The sequence below is a fragment of the Pagrus major genome, chromosome 13 (assembly GCF_040436345.1).
Source record: "Pagrus major chromosome 13, Pma_NU_1.0".
Lineage (NCBI taxonomy): Eukaryota > Metazoa > Chordata > Actinopteri > Spariformes > Sparidae > Pagrus > Pagrus major.
In genome coordinates this window covers 7183994-7199832 of record NC_133227.1, presented here as the reverse complement: position 1 = coordinate 7199832, position 15839 = coordinate 7183994, and the positions used below count along the sequence as shown (strand labels likewise).

Here is a 15839-nt window from a genome sequence, read left to right as displayed (position 1 = left end):
GGAAAAATCTTACAAATTGCACCTTTGAACATGTTATTATTAAGTAGACACCCAAATTAAAAGTATGAAATTGAGATTGAGTACAATATGGGACCTTTAATCACTATTTGGATAAAGATTCCCAGTTATCTTTAGCTGTAAATAAATTATATATTCACATATGAGCGATCACAGCATGCATTGACATTTTACTTTGATCAGACTGTGACGTCAGAGCGTCACTGTGACATTTTCCTGGTTTAATAAATGTTAAATGAAATGAGTAAAAGAGTGTCTTCTGGTTGTTGAGGAATATTGCAGAGTTTGGTTATTTATGGCCACCAGCTTCTGTCTCATCATTATTTGAGTCACACTTTGTGGGCCAGTCAACAACAAACAATTCTGATAAGGTCATATTAATAATTGAGGCACCCGTAATAAGGCCAGCCTCCTTCTTAAATTCCACGGCTTGTTTCTGTCTCAGCCTGATCTTCTGTCCACTGTCAGCCGCTCTTAATGACTGCAGTGCACTTCATAAAGATTTTCTTCCAACCAATTTAGTGAGTTAGGACTTAAAAGCTAACATACAGGGTGAATTGATGCTAGCTGAGTCTCCCAAATGAGGACAGCTGTTTGACAGAGCCCCTGAATAAATTAGTGTATGATAGCTGCAGAAACATAAAACTGTTGAGCTGAAAATGTGACACTAATGACGCCCATCTGACGTCAGTGCATTAGGACTGTACTCGGAGTTGAATAAGAAGCTGCACTCCCATCTTTGTTCACCGTGGTTGACCCACCTGTTCCTGGCTCACACTCTTCCAGGTCCTCATCATCACTTGGACACTCGGCCGATGCCACCAAAATATCATCAGAGTTCTGTGGCTGAAAGGAAAATGGAGATTTAAAAAAAAAATGTTTTTATCAAACACACGGTCAACATGTTCTCATTGTCTAGATTTTTTGCTCACTTTGTTTAATGTTTCTGGTTGCTGGCTGACTGTCCTGTTTGAGAGAAAAATGCAGCTCTGTACCACTTTAGTGTTTTTGCTTGGAGCAACACTAGCAAGACTACAAATCCAAAATGTGCCCAAATGCAGCTGCTTTTTATCTTTCACCCCTGTGGCTGGCTTCATGTGTTCATAAACAAAGCACTACTACTGGCAGAGTAAAATTCTCAGTAGGATAAATGTTGTACATGTTTTCAGTTAATTCTATATATTTGCTCCCTGTTTAATTCCTTTATATTATTACCACAAAAGTATAAAACGACTGACTTAATCAGGGCTTCAGCATGTTTAAATTGGATTTTAGGGTGCACAATGGACTACCTGAGCAGAGCGGGGAAAAGATAGTACACTAATGGATTAGTTGGACAAATTGAAAATACAGTGAAGGCAATTTGAGGACAAACTGGACTGGAGAAATGTAATGAAAAATGCACTGTGTATTCTTATTAGGAGAGGCAGGGGGATTTGTCTTTGAAACCTCAGGACTCTAAGAACAACCACTGAAATCCTTCCAAATTGGCAGGTTCGCAGGGATTTGGACAAAAATCAACTCATTTGAAATGGTGGTTGGTGGGTGATGTTTCACCAGGCTGGATGCAGTATTGTGACTTCTCAAAGTGTGAACATCTGTTCCTCAAATTTATTCAATAGAAAGTCTTTTTTTGCATAGCTGCACTTGATCAAAAATAATATTAAAGCATGAATGTCGTTCTCACCTTCGCACACTTGGAAATAAAATGGCTTATATGATGAATTAAAAATCTGAAATGTAGGACCAAATCTGCTAGAATACATGCATTGTTTAATGGATTTAACATTTTATTCTAAAAATGACTGCATATGATATTTTTATATATGTGTGTAATGCATTTGACAATAACAACATCTGGTTTAATGATTTCACTGTGTAAGAATTCTTCTTCTTCATGATACGTGTCGGTGTGTCACATGAATTATTGCTGCAGAGTTTATGTGGTTTGGTTTAATTTCAAGGTTTAACAGTAACTTTCATCATGAATACCAATACAAGAACTGCTTTTATTCTTTAGAGAGTTCATGTTCTGCTCGACCCCTGCACACATCAGACATCAGAGTTCAACTTCCTCTGACACACTGAGCTCTTCAAACATGAATTACCATAACATTTTGGAAAAAGAAGCAGATTTTTATTACTTTACTTTCAATAAAAAGTTTTCAGTTTCAATAAATGGACTGGGGCACCTTTTTCCAAAGTTGGAACCGAAGGATCACATGTCATTTCTGATTGTCCTTGGTTATGTGATCGTGTTCTTTTATTCGCATTGGATGACACAGTAACATCTGTTAGTACAAGTTAAACTTCAAAGTGCAAATAACACACCATAAATGAAAAACCTCCAGTTATAATTCATGTTGTTATTACATATATTTTGTTACTATTAGATTACCAATATATATCTTTTTTGTGTGCTTTTTAAAATGATGCAGGTTAATGATTAAAAAACAAACCTGCAGTGTGGGCAGAATATCAATGTGACATTGGGATTAAATAAGCATGGACGGTTCAGGTGTATTACTTTTTAACTTTTTATTTTGTTGAGGGGAATGCCAAGTGAAGGGATAAAAGGTAAATATCGTTTAAGACCAATTCCTCTCAAATGTTTTCTCATGTATGTTTTTAAAAAAAAAAAGTATTTAATGTATTTTGTTTGCTATGATATGTAATAATAATTCCCTTGATTTATTTTCTATCTGACTGCTTTCAATTTAACGGCATGGCCAAATGACACATAACATTAATGGTTGGATGCGTTTGTATGAAAAAAGATTGTACTTCTTTATTATCTTCTTCGTCTTTAGTTTTTAACACTAACAAGCTATTAACTTTATCATTTGTATTCATTATTTGTAATATTTGGGTCAACACAATGGATTTTTTAAATACTCAATGAAAAACAGAGAATCAATAAATATTAAATTCTTAGGAATGTTCATTAAATATTGCAGAAGATCTCCACAAACCTGCTTAAAGAAACATTAAGCTTAGCTTCAAAATCATTTTGTATGTAATAATAATTGTAATAAGGTGAATGGTGTTTCTGTCACAGCCACTCCGCCCCTCCTCACTTGTTCCTGCACTGTGTAACTTCATCATCTCAAGTTATAAACCAATTAACTTCCAGCTAATGATAAATTATGCTCTCTTTCCTTGATAATCTCTCTGACCTTTGAGATGCTCTCTCTCAAGCTGGGAGAACGCTGCCTGCGGGTGGTGGTGGTAGCCATAGTGGTGGTAGTTTCCATGATTGTGGTGGACATGTCAGACACAGCCAGCGGGGTGGCAGAGGTGGTGTCGGTGGTCACCACGGAGAGCGAGTCCCCGACCAGACGCAGGTTCCCCTCCACCTGTACGCTGGGATCGTTTTCTGCAGCCAGTTTGAGCACCTGGAGGCCGTTGTAGTAGAGCCCTGAAATCTGACCCTGGAAGGGCCGACCTTTGTCATGGCCGCCAATTTTAATGGCCGCCTGGCTGTTAAAGATGGTCAACTGTCTCCCTAAAGCCAGACAGAGACATAGAGATAGAAAGAGGTGGAAAAAGGGAGAGAACAGGCGGAGCAGACATAGAGATGTCACATGGGAGAGCTTGCACAGGAACACCATTTGAACCAGGTGGGTTTTAGTGAACAATAATAGTTTGTAATTTATTTAAAACTTGATTTAGATGTTAACTTTAAAAGGGGAAGGTTAATTAGCAGCAAGTTTATAATTCAGACTTTATACATGCAGGTTACAACCATGAGAGGAGGCTTACAGTCTACATTTAAGCGCCTATTTAAATGTTTTGATTGGACAGAGATAGCAATTTTAAATATCACCGATTTAGCAAACTGTCTGTAGGGAACAAAATAATTTATTTATCTCTTAACTCCAGAACAGGTGGTGCAAAGATGCATATCTTATGTCTTCTTCTCCTTTTTTTCCCACAAAGATGGGCCTGTAATTAAAATGTCTTTCTAAACTTCAGACTGTGTAAAGCTGAATGACAGAAAAACATCCCTCCCTCCACTGACTTCATGAGCCATCAGGCCATCGAAACATGCTCTGCTCTGGGATCCCTCTGGTCCAATTGTTTCACCTCCTGAAAGGGGCAACGATATCTAACGGCACCATTGTCAGCAGCTTCACTGATAAGCCTTGTTACATCAGAGGAGGAGGACTGCAGTAATGGGCCCATCTCAAGAGAATACTTATTAGCAAAGTTAATGGCTGCAAACAGTGATCTACTTTAACAGCCTGTCAGGGCTGTTTTGTCGCAGCAAAAACAAACTTCAGGCTTGAGAGTCTGACGTGGATGTTGTAGTACAAGGCAAAGCAATACAAGGTTGAAGGAAACAAGAAGGGGAGAAGGCGTTATTCTGGTGTGATCAATTAAAAATTTTCAGTTTAAGAAGACAAAGGACCCGCTCCACATGTTAGTTTCACTGGTGTTAATGTAATGTTACACAGCATTTTAATGGTTTTTACTTAGAATAGTTACACACAGTATCTAATTACACACAATGGTTAAGGGGGACGATAGAGGGTTAGACAAGGGTTATGTGTTTTTAGTTAATCGGTTTAAAATATTCGTTAAGGTGCAGCTTTTCCACAAGGTGTAAGGATGACAAAGAATAAACAGCAAGTATGCTTTACCCCACTTGCTTATATTACTTATTTTGAATTCCACTTGAAGCTGTTGTGTGGTCATCAGCCAATTGAAATTCCAATTAAAATGGAGGTAGACGTCTGGGTAACTCGATCCTTGTCACCCTTGTCTTCTGGCACTGCACCTCTCATGGGGAAAGGTTATTTAGTAGTTAATTAATTAATCAATTAATTTTTACCTTTATCGAGTAGCCACTCGTCAACTACCCGACCAAGTCTGTATGGGATTCTTTGTCTAGCAATAGCCAGTCGTTCATTATCATAGTGTCCTTCAAAGAATTTGGAGAGACAGATTAAAGGTTAAAGTCTGCAAGCTGAAAGATCACATGGTTAGAAACAGTGTTATAATGGCCAACAGGTTTAACAAGTTATCAATTTTAACCCAGCTGTGAGTTAAAAGAAACTTGTGCGTTACTTAGTGTTGTCTAGTTATTACGAGTAACAGTGTTAATGCTAATTAGAGTTGTGTTTAGGCTATTTATAATGCTACTCTAGTTAGTGTTATTTATTTAGCTTTTTTTTTTAAGAAAAACATAATCTTAGGTAAACAGCAATTACAGTAAAATGGAAAATAATTTTATGTACTGTATAAAAAGAGGTTAATTCATGTAAACATACAGCAGAAAGAGATATCAGTCACAGAGTGCCAAAGTCTCACCCCACTTCTGTTCCACAACGTATTTTAATAATATACTCAATGTTTTATACTGCAGTTCCCGTGAGACAGCTTGTCAAAAACTCACAGGAGTTTAAAATAACATTGCTGATTATGTCTTTCAAGGATTTCAAACTTTATTAACAAGTCCAGAAGTGGCTGAAGCTCTTCTGTAATTCTGTGGGCTAACAGAACAGAAGCTACTCTCAGGTGGGGGCAGGACTTCAGCTCTCTATTGAACACATGCAAACACAGAAGAATATAACTAATCAAATGAAATCTGCAACGGGAAATATACTGTATGTTACAAACTTCAACAGTATGAAATGGACAATAGGAGAGCCCAGTGAATGTCAAGTGTCATAAATAGCTTTCATTCAGTTTTGCACTTCTGTAGCATTGAAGAGTTTCTATCACCAGCAACACGGTTTCTGCAAAGTTCTGACTTTAAAGCTTCTAAATTCTTGTTGACATTATTTATAATTTACTACATGTGTCGGGTACCTTGTTTTTGTATGTAGAGTTTATTAAGAGCAGGTTCTCTGAAAACATGTTTAACCTGCATATTATGAACGTAAATAAAAAGTGTTGTTGGACATAAGACAGTAATGAATGGATAAAAAGGATTAGGATTATAACGCAACATGGAAAAGGAGGCAGAGTACATGACAGTGTGTGACAGTTATAGTGAAGCTTACCTAGACTATGTTTTTGACTGTAAGCTTTAATATAGAGCCGGTTTAAAAATAAGTGAAGCTGCACATTCATTAAGGCTTTAGAGAGCTGCAGGTACTGCCCTTGTATAGGAGCTGCTGCCTCACTAATGTTGTTCGACATCCATTTAAGGCCAACAGATCAATTATGTGTCTTTACACTCCTATTAAGCTTTAATAGCTTTTTTCCTTCCCTTCAGTGTTTTATATAGGTTCTCGTGCGTGTAAAAGATCTTGGAAGTTAAAAAGGTCAAAGTCTGCAACAACAGAAGCTCCTCCCTCCCACAGAAAACACTGCTCCTGAAATGCTCGTCAGTAGTCCCGCCTTTATTTCCTGTGACTTTGTGACATCACACTACATGATGGAGTCAAACATAATTTATTGCACATAATTTATGTCTAGCGGCTAGTTTGGCATGTAAGAATTGATTTAGCACAGCTGCTCTGTTGTTGTTAGCGGTGTTGGGTCAGGCATGTGTGAGCTGTCCAATCAGAGCAGACTGGGTATTCAGGAGGGGGGCCTTAAAGAGACAGGAGCTAAAAGAAGAAGCAAGCGTCTGGTGTGTTTTTTGAGCACTAAAGCATGTAAACCTGTTCTAGTAGTAAACCAAAATAAAATTATGAACCTGAAAATGAGCTTAATATGTCTCCTTTGATTGTCACCTGTGTGATGTACACTCCCTTTCCCCTTGTTTATGATTAATGCTATTATGCGCGTTAGTTATTCACCATTAGCAATATTTTAAAAACCACTGATGACTGAGTGGGAGCTGACAGAGAATACACACAACACAAATGGCTGTCACTGTTACACAGTTTTGATTTATGTGCAGCCATGGCATGTGTGCATATGTGCGCGTATGTGTGTGTATGTGTGTGCTTTGAGCACCAGCTGGAGGCAGAGAGGGGACTTGGTTGGCTCCCACTACGCCAGCTGGTGCACCTGTTCTAAATAAGGTTAATTGGTTGATTGGTTCAGAACAGGTTAAAGCACAGCCGGTCGTGATCAAATTATTTTTTGGTCTACGTGTATTTTAAGTATCTGTGTGCATAGGTTGGTGCGCTTTAAACTTTTTAGATGGTAAAAACCTGTCTTGTCTTTTTTACCAAGGTGTATCTGTAGATACTTTATGTTTGTTATTTTTGCTTGTCGTAATCTAATTTACATTTAATATTCATGTGCCATGAATGTATTTTAAAGACTAAAATCCATCAAGATAATTTCCAATTATGGAACGGATAAATGTATATGTAGCTAAGGACATGATGACCTAAAACATACAGCAAGATAAGGTAACGTTCCCATCCCCAGGCAGCTTAATTCATTATTATGTTTATGTTAATGTACAGCGTGTTATGTGACAGCATCCGGCTGTTACCTGGATACCACACCTATTATAACATTTAAATGTATAACACATGTCTGGCTTAGTCATTATCGAGCTGAGCCCTTTAACTGACAGAGTACAGTATGAATTCATTCAAATCCATCAATCTTTTTATGTAAAACAGACATCACGGAAAGGTCACCTTCCCATGATGTCTGTGGACAGATGGATATAAATTTAAGCACGTTCACTGCAAAACTGTCAATGTCAACAAGAATGTATCAGCTGAATAAAAAGAGCATATTCACCCTGCTTAGTGAACACCATCTCGTTAGACCAGAGATCAGTAGATTAACATCAAATAGATAAATAGCAGATTAGGCTCATATTTATTTTGAACATCTTTTGGAAACGTCTAGAAAATCCTGCCTGATCCACATATGCCTATCCTTAATATACTCATAAAAAGCCAATTTAAAAGGAAAGATGAGGAAAAAATGCTGCTTTAATTTGCAGTAAATTAAGATCTGTGTCTCATCTGCTACATCCTTTCGCACCTGTCTGCCAAACTGACTGCAAAAACGACAGCTGCTGATGAAAACCCACTCATTGCTACGTATACTTAGCAAGGCAGCTTGAGGCAAATGTATCAATTCCAGATTATAATGTTGTTTAGCCGATATGGCATGTCCAGTTCAGTGTGTGTGGCAACTTAATAGATAGCTGACAGAGCGATGAAATAACTAGATGGGAGAGTTGAATTAAAATACAACACTGGGGAAATTGCCAATCTGTTTTTGTTTTTTGCAAACAGTACATTTCACAACTGCTGCTTCGAAGATTTATGTTTGATAGGCAGACATGCAATCCTTCTCTCTCTCCATGCCTCCTGTCTATATTATCATGTAACCACATAGTTTGTCCCGGCAGTCTTACCTGGTGGATAACGCTCAATGACCGGATGGTTGTCCACCTGGAGAGTGGCATTGCCACCGCTGCGTGTGAAGCGTACAACATGGTACTTGCCGTCATTTACTATGACGGCAGGCTCATCGATGGTGATGTCATCTGTCCCCACATTGAAGATGACACCGATTTTTCCTTGATCCTGCAGGTGAGAAACAGAAAATGAATGTGAGACATCAAACAAAAGTATTTAATTGGAAATATTTCATATCCTATTCACTCAAAATGTCCAGACTATAAAGTTTCCGTATAACTCAGAGTTATCGAGCAAGAAACCTTGTTAAAGAGGTAAAAGCATGTCTGTGTTTAAGTACCCATACTATAAAACTATTTAGTATGCCAGAGAAAGATTTAGTTGTCACAGGGGACGATAAAATAATTAATTGTGGATCGTGATAAAAACACTCACAAGAAGTTGATCGTGGTGAACTTTCATTATCTGTGAATCGAGATAATCATGAATATCCTGACAATAATTGGAAAAGCTGTCTAGTTCGCTAATGTACAGTCCTATTTTGGTTTCCTGATATATTTTGAAACAAAAAAATGTGTGTCCTACCTGTGATGCAATAAAAATATTTGTTTCAAGTGATTCCAGTAAGTTTAAGAGCAATTTTTGCTTTCATTTGAAGTTTTTAGGATATTATTATTATTGGAAAAATATGGTAAATTGCAATTATGTTGGACAGGATAGGACAAGATTGTGACAACATTTTGCATTAATTTTGCTTTTCTGACTATTCTGACCCACAATCCTCTGCGTACGTAAGATACGTCACATTGACGGGCCACAGAGGAAGCACAGACAGATGACAGCTCATTTATCCATGTTCCAAATCACATACTTTTCCTTTTTATCTTACGTTTCGCGCTACAGATGGTGATAGATGTATGAGCAAGAGGGTCAAAGTTCAAGGCAAAATGTTATGACAATTAATAATAATGTCCCAGTTGTACGCATAATGCATCCAACACTACGTACTTTGTAAGGGACGCTGCAGTATGTATAATAAAAAGAAAAGTACGCAATCTGAAATGCAGCACATATCTTTCATGACATGGACAGTATGCTTCTTTAGGGTTCAGCACCATCCCTCCCCCAGCAGCCCGCTCAGGTTTCCTGATGTGGATCACTCTTGACAGAATCCTGCTGCTTCTCTTTTGGTTGACCAACTTCTCTCCCTGTCAGCAACCTCTGCCTGCTCCTGCCAACCTTCCTCAAAGATCAAATCTGCCTCCTAAGCCAGCCTTTGGGTGCCACTAATAAGAAACATTGGAAACAAACCGTGTGGGGTCTCTGTGCCTGTCTGGCCTTTGCACATTCGCCGCCTTGCAGTCTGTCTAAATGCAACACAAGGTCAGGGTGCTAATGTGGTTATAAAAGACACTGTGAGAGTGCACAGAGTACTCTGCTGACTTTCTACAAACTTAGTGTGGTAACCTTTGTTACTATATAGAAAATACAAATAATATATAATATAAAATTCTTACAATGTGGAAGACTCATCAGTACATCACAGTATGACACAGAACATATTGTGTCTGCCTGAAGGTTAGGTGTGGTTGTGAAGGTCGACAATACTTAACTTTAAGTAGGTGATAATGCAACGTGTCTCTCATGACCATAACATTATATTAATCATAAGTGACTTTCAGGCTGTGCAGTTCCCCCCCCCCCCCCGCATTATTTGTCTTCTAAGACTCGGCAGGTTTTTATTCAAACAGCCTCGACTCCAGCAGCTGGTGGCACTACATCACATCTTCAACCAGTGAGGGGATGTAAACAGTGAAATTGGCTCATGTAATGTTTTATTGAAATGAAATGCTGCAGACTTCTGGTCCTGCATGGTACACTGTGTGCACAATATTTACTGGCCTTATAGACATGGTGTAAATATCTACCACAGTGGGTCTTTCATTTAATATGGTTTCCCTGGTTTGACTGTCAGAACCAACTTTCACAGCTTATTCTAGGGCTGCGTGACATGGCCTTAAAATAATTCTGCTATTATCATTATTTTGAAATCTCCTCAAAAGCACTTCAGAAAATCAGATATCACGATATTTTTGACCACATACCTCCATATCTAGATTGCACCAATACTGTAGGGATGATTATTGGTACTTTCACAATACATTATTGCAATTAATTTATGATTAATAATCATTAGCATGTGGATTAAGTGAGAAAAGGGATATATTAGAACAAGTAGAACAGTTTGGTAAGTTCAGAAAATTACATCACTTAATTATAATGTGGCCTTTAAAGCCAGCAAAAGAGAATATTTAAGTAACATCATATTGCGATATCCAAAATCTAAGACGATATCCAATCCCATATCACAAAAACAATATAATATCGACATATTGCCCAGCCCGAGCTCATTTCTCTGCCATTTATTCTCCTTCTATCATTATTTCTATATTGCATTACTGACTCATACCAGGTATTTGAATATGTCGACGGAAATATTTCTTTTCTTGCCTTGATGGAGGCTGCTATTGTGTAATGTAAAACCTGTCTCAGAGCTTTGCGCTCTCCCCTTAATCATATTTAAAATCCCTCTAGAAACCTTTTGAATATGAAATAATTATTCATGCTGACACAGTTGGTGTTAAGTACAGAAGTGTTAAATGTCCTCAGAGACCTTGAACCTCGGTTTTATAATAAGATTTGAAGTTTGAGAAATCAACTTCCAACTTATTTCTATAAAGGAACTCCAAACAGAGTCGTGTTATCTTTTCGAATATTTAAGTCACAGATTTATAACACTTGAATGACAACTGGTAATCAAAAGTCAAAAATAGGGTACAATGTCTTCCTGCTGAGTTACTGATGATAAGTTGTGAGGAAATTAATGATGAGCAGGAAGTGGCAAGGTGTTCTACCTTGTTGTAAAAGAACCCCGGAGTCACATTTCATCATACAAAGTTTAAATTATCACCTTGTTAGTATGTAACAGGCACAACTACAGGGTGGTATGGCCTCAGGTCAAATTCAGCCCTCTGTTGTTTTCTGGAAAACAATGTCTTGAGCAGTCTGCGGGTGAGCTTCATATAACAAAAGATTTACTTCTATTTCACGAACTCACTCTTGGAGCACGATTACAAAAACAGCCCCAAAACACCTTTTGACAGCTGGCAAAGCAACACTGCTACCATCATGTTTCAGTAAACATAAGCTTGGCCTTTCCGGTTCACTTTTTTCTTTTGCAAGCACCTACTTGATGCCCATGTGTTTGGGTATAAAACTAGTCAGGCATATATTCATGAAAATTCTCCAACCTAGCTGTTTTGACATCAAATCAACATTTCCTTGGAGCTTTCACTGTTTCCACCGGGGCTTTCAGCTGCAGCCTCCTCTAATTCATATTACAGGAAAAGGACTGATATTATAATGACATGTTATTATGAGGATTTATCTTTGATGAGATTAAAAAGAAAAAAGACAGAGGCAGAAGGCAATGACAACTGCCACCTGATATAAACATAGCATAGGGTGGACAGAGGAAGACATATATCTCAGTTAATGTCCGTCCGGCTGTCTTTCTCTGTGTTGGATACGGTTACTGAAGCCTTCTCATCAGAGCCAGAGGGGAGTTTATGTCTACAGTGTTGGGAATTGAGAGACTCCTCTTTCTTTTTCCCCACAGGGATGATAAATCTTCACCACACTCGGCATAGTGATAGATGTGTTTGGCTAACATAAAAGGAAGCTAGTAAATAAACACAATCGTAAAACGCCTTTTTAATCCAATTCCTTTCAACAATCCCTTTGTTTTTGCTGGATGGAAATGACAGATCATTATAAATAATAAAAAAAATAAATTCAACTTCAAAATGCTCCATGCGATATAATGTGTGCTGTTTTCTAATTCTTTTGAACTGTTGCACATTTCCCAAATGATCAAAGCCACCTATTTTCCTCAAAAATGAGCCCCATCGAAAAAATGTATCGCAACTGTGGGAAAAAATTCAAAGAGAAGATTCTTTAGCAGTATTTAGCAACTGCAGCATACAGCATCAGATTTGATCGCAGCTTATCTATCATAAAATTGAAATGAAGAAGCCCAGCAAGAAGGCAGGTTGAGCTCTGCCTTTGAAAGTGCCCTCCTGAAAAATGCACATTCATGAGTTTTTCTGTGAAGTGTTTCCCATTCCTACACAGAATGAGGCAGAATATTTATTAAGACTTTTTTCCTGTTCAGAATATAATTTTGGGAGCCAAATTGGTTCAGCCATCGCTCGATTGATGCGCTTGCACATCAAAATGCATAAGAAATCGACTTATGGAATCAGGCTCAGCCGACCCTCAGCAGGTTACTTTATAATTTCATCATCCGCACGTCTTCCTATAGTTCGGAGCTTCTTCAACATTTTTTCTAATTGTCGTCATTTTGCACAATGAATCTTCTGTTTTTGTTTCATCTTTTAGTCACTCATTAAAAGCATGACCCTTTGAAAGTGGGAGCTCCTCTCATGTACTCTCTGGCGAATATGGTGATGGTTTGAGTAATTGGTCTTTGAAGCTTGTGTATGCACCATCCTCCAAGTTGCAGTTTCAGTTAAGCATGTGGCCGTTTTAATGCGGCAATGCTCTGTGCAAGTCGGTGCATTTTGTTGTGTCTGGAGTTATCTGTGATTCAGAATTGCTTGTTTTAATGAAGGAGTTCAAGCACAGACAATCAGCTGCGTCATGTGCAGCTGTAAAAGCTTCATATTTTCTTAATCATCAGTGGATGGATTAGTGGTCGGTCTAATGGCCGTATCTGTTAATCAAGAGCATTTTGAAACACAATAAAAATGTTCTGTTCTACCAGGCCCACATGTATTATAACTCTTCAAAGGTAGTTTCTAAAGGAGACATTTGAACCTTTTCACTGCATTATTCACACCGTTTTGAATGGAAAGCTTGATATCCAAGGAAGTTTTTAAGAAGTGAATTCTGTTCCAAAGCACCGCACCTGAAAGCCCCCAAATCCCTGCAGCACTAAAAAATGTATCATTTGTTTCCTTTCCTATTTTCAACTCTCCCTTGTGGCCAGTGTTATTTTGACCAGCTTCTCTCTGTCTTCACCTAGTTTCTACAGTCTTCTGCTTCTTCAATGGCAAGCAGACAAAGCAAACAGGCATATCTCTTGTGATAAAACGTGGAATTAATGAAATACATAACTGGAACGACAAGAAATGACAACTTGGGTCTCTGCAAAACAAAAAGTGTGATATTAAGAAGCTTAGTTTGAGAAACCAAAAACGGCAACCTCAACACCCTCTGAACTCTTTTTTTATCCCCTCCGCTGAGCAGTAATAAGGTGTCAAAGTAACCAATATGTCAGGGTGCAAGGACTTGGCAGATGCTGGAAAAACATCCTTTCAGCTGGCTTTGCGCGCTTGCAGGCAGCAGTCATCAGCATCAACAATGCATTCACTTGCAACAGTCCAAGGCTGGCAAGGTCAGTTTCACACTTCTCAAATTTGGAATACAATTTAAATAAAAAAGACAGTTTGAAAAACAGTTTGAAAAACATCCAGGGGAGGGTTTTTGTACCAAACATGTCTAGAAACTGAGAAGTCAAAACAGGCACAAACACAAACATTTCTCGTTAATGTTACATGTACGTTTGAGCTCTGAATTTCAAAACTGTTTCTGGATATTAGTATCCATTTCATTATTACCGTAGCTTCTCTCTTTTGAAGGCCACAGTTAACTTTCATTAAACACCAGCTTTGAATAGTGAACACAAGGGTAACTGGATAGGACCGGAAGACACTGTCCAGTGAGCGTGATCACCTTTGATTAATTAAATTTATGTTTTGCACATTTGAACACAAAGCACAAATGATACACACACACACACACACACACACACACACACACACACACACACACACACACACACACACATATATAAATTTTTGGCCTTTTCATGGCTTTATTGGGCAGGACAGCTTAGACCGATGACAGGAAATGGGGTGAGAGAGAGAGGGGATGACAAGCAGCAAAGGACCACAGGTTGGATTTGAACTCTGGGCCGCTGCAGTAACGACACAGCCTCTGTACATATGGGGGGCACGGTCTACCAACTGATCTCCTGGGGTGCCCCTAAACATTTTAAAAAATATATATTTCATAACTTAAATGTTCTGAGTAGATTTGCTCAAAATAAATTGAGAGATATTTGGTTTTAAAAGGTTTTGAAAAAATTTGACATTTCCCAGCCTCATCAGCAAACAACCCAATAGGTTGACTATGAAAGCAGTTTATTACGACCCATTTTTACGTTTCAGGTTAGCCTCGAGATCGAGAGGCTGTAGTAAATATTATGGCGTAGAAGTAACGTAGATATTTTAACCCAAACAAAAATGTACTGGACCTAACCAAGTAGTTTTCTTGAATCAACCTAACCAACGTACAACCAAGGTCCAGTCGGCTTGTGCTGGTACACTGCAACGGTCACGTCGTTTTGGGAGCGGTGATATATGTCATTTTGGGAGTGACTGACAAATGTCATATTCAGTCGTTCTGATGGATTGGAAATAATTCATTAATGTTAAATAAAGAAAATTCAAGAACAGACAAAATCAAAGATAAAGCATGTTCCCTTCCATATGCTTAAAAACTGCCACGCTTGTGCCATGTTGGTGTGCTAACAACAAAGTGTGTGCTAATAAGGATCGAACTCCAGTTGCGATTTTTGTCCTGTGCTTTGACAACAGGTGTGATTTTAATTATTACACCGCTTGCAGACTTCTGACAGAGCTCCCCTCTGGCCTTCATCATAGCACATCTGTCCTGTGGCTACATACTAAAAAGGCTGATTTCCCTCCAGAAAAGACAGTTGCTGGCAGCTGCCGAGGAGTCACTTGACTCCACCGACAGACGCACGTGTTAATCACCAGAAAACATCTCTCAGTTTACCTGCGTCGGCTCTATTGTATCTTCTTTTGGGTGTCATAATTAATCCGTTCCTCTGTTATCTCAATAATTGGACTCAGATGTCATTAATCAGTAAATCATACAAGCTGCGACAAACTCTGTTTGATGTTTTTGTGCTTTTTGTGTTTCATTTTATTCTATCAGGATTGTAGCATCAGTATTCTACCAGCAAGTGTTTTTGTGCTAATAAGACATAGTTTGCACCTTCATCAACATATCGAAGGAGAAATGCAGATATTGTCCTCATTTCGGATAAAACTTAGTCACCATTGTGGTTGTTTCTCTCCAAGTCCATGTATGTAACATTTACATGATTGTTATTAGAATTTTTGTGCTCAAAAACAAAGCTAGTCATCAACTGTTTAATCCCAAACACTGGAATATATAACTACGATGTGGCTGACTGATTTCCTTTGTCATTATGTTGACAATGGTAGAAAATAATATATACATTTGTTATCTTGTGTTTACAGGCAGAGTGGACTGATTTCCACTGTTCCAGTTAGCCCCCCCCCCCTCCCCCGTCACAATGTCCTCGTTTGTATGTTCCTTTTCTGACACTGCATT

General features: G+C 38.3%; 1 protein-coding gene across 1 annotated transcript in view; it reads right to left on the bottom strand.

The window, feature by feature from the left end:
- Positions 1–15839, bottom strand: part of LOC141007537 (neurexin-2-like) — a 103341-nt gene that overhangs the window by 4074 nt on the left and 83428 nt on the right. Inside the window, exons 14-17 of the mRNA XM_073479899.1 lie at positions 8306–8477; positions 4853–4942; positions 3195–3523; positions 780–864 (exon numbers count right to left, since the gene is read on the bottom strand). Coding sequence (XP_073336000.1) covers positions 780–864; positions 3195–3523; positions 4853–4942; positions 8306–8477 — 676 coding nt within the window. The remainder of the gene's footprint in view (positions 1–779; positions 865–3194; positions 3524–4852; positions 4943–8305; positions 8478–15839) is intronic.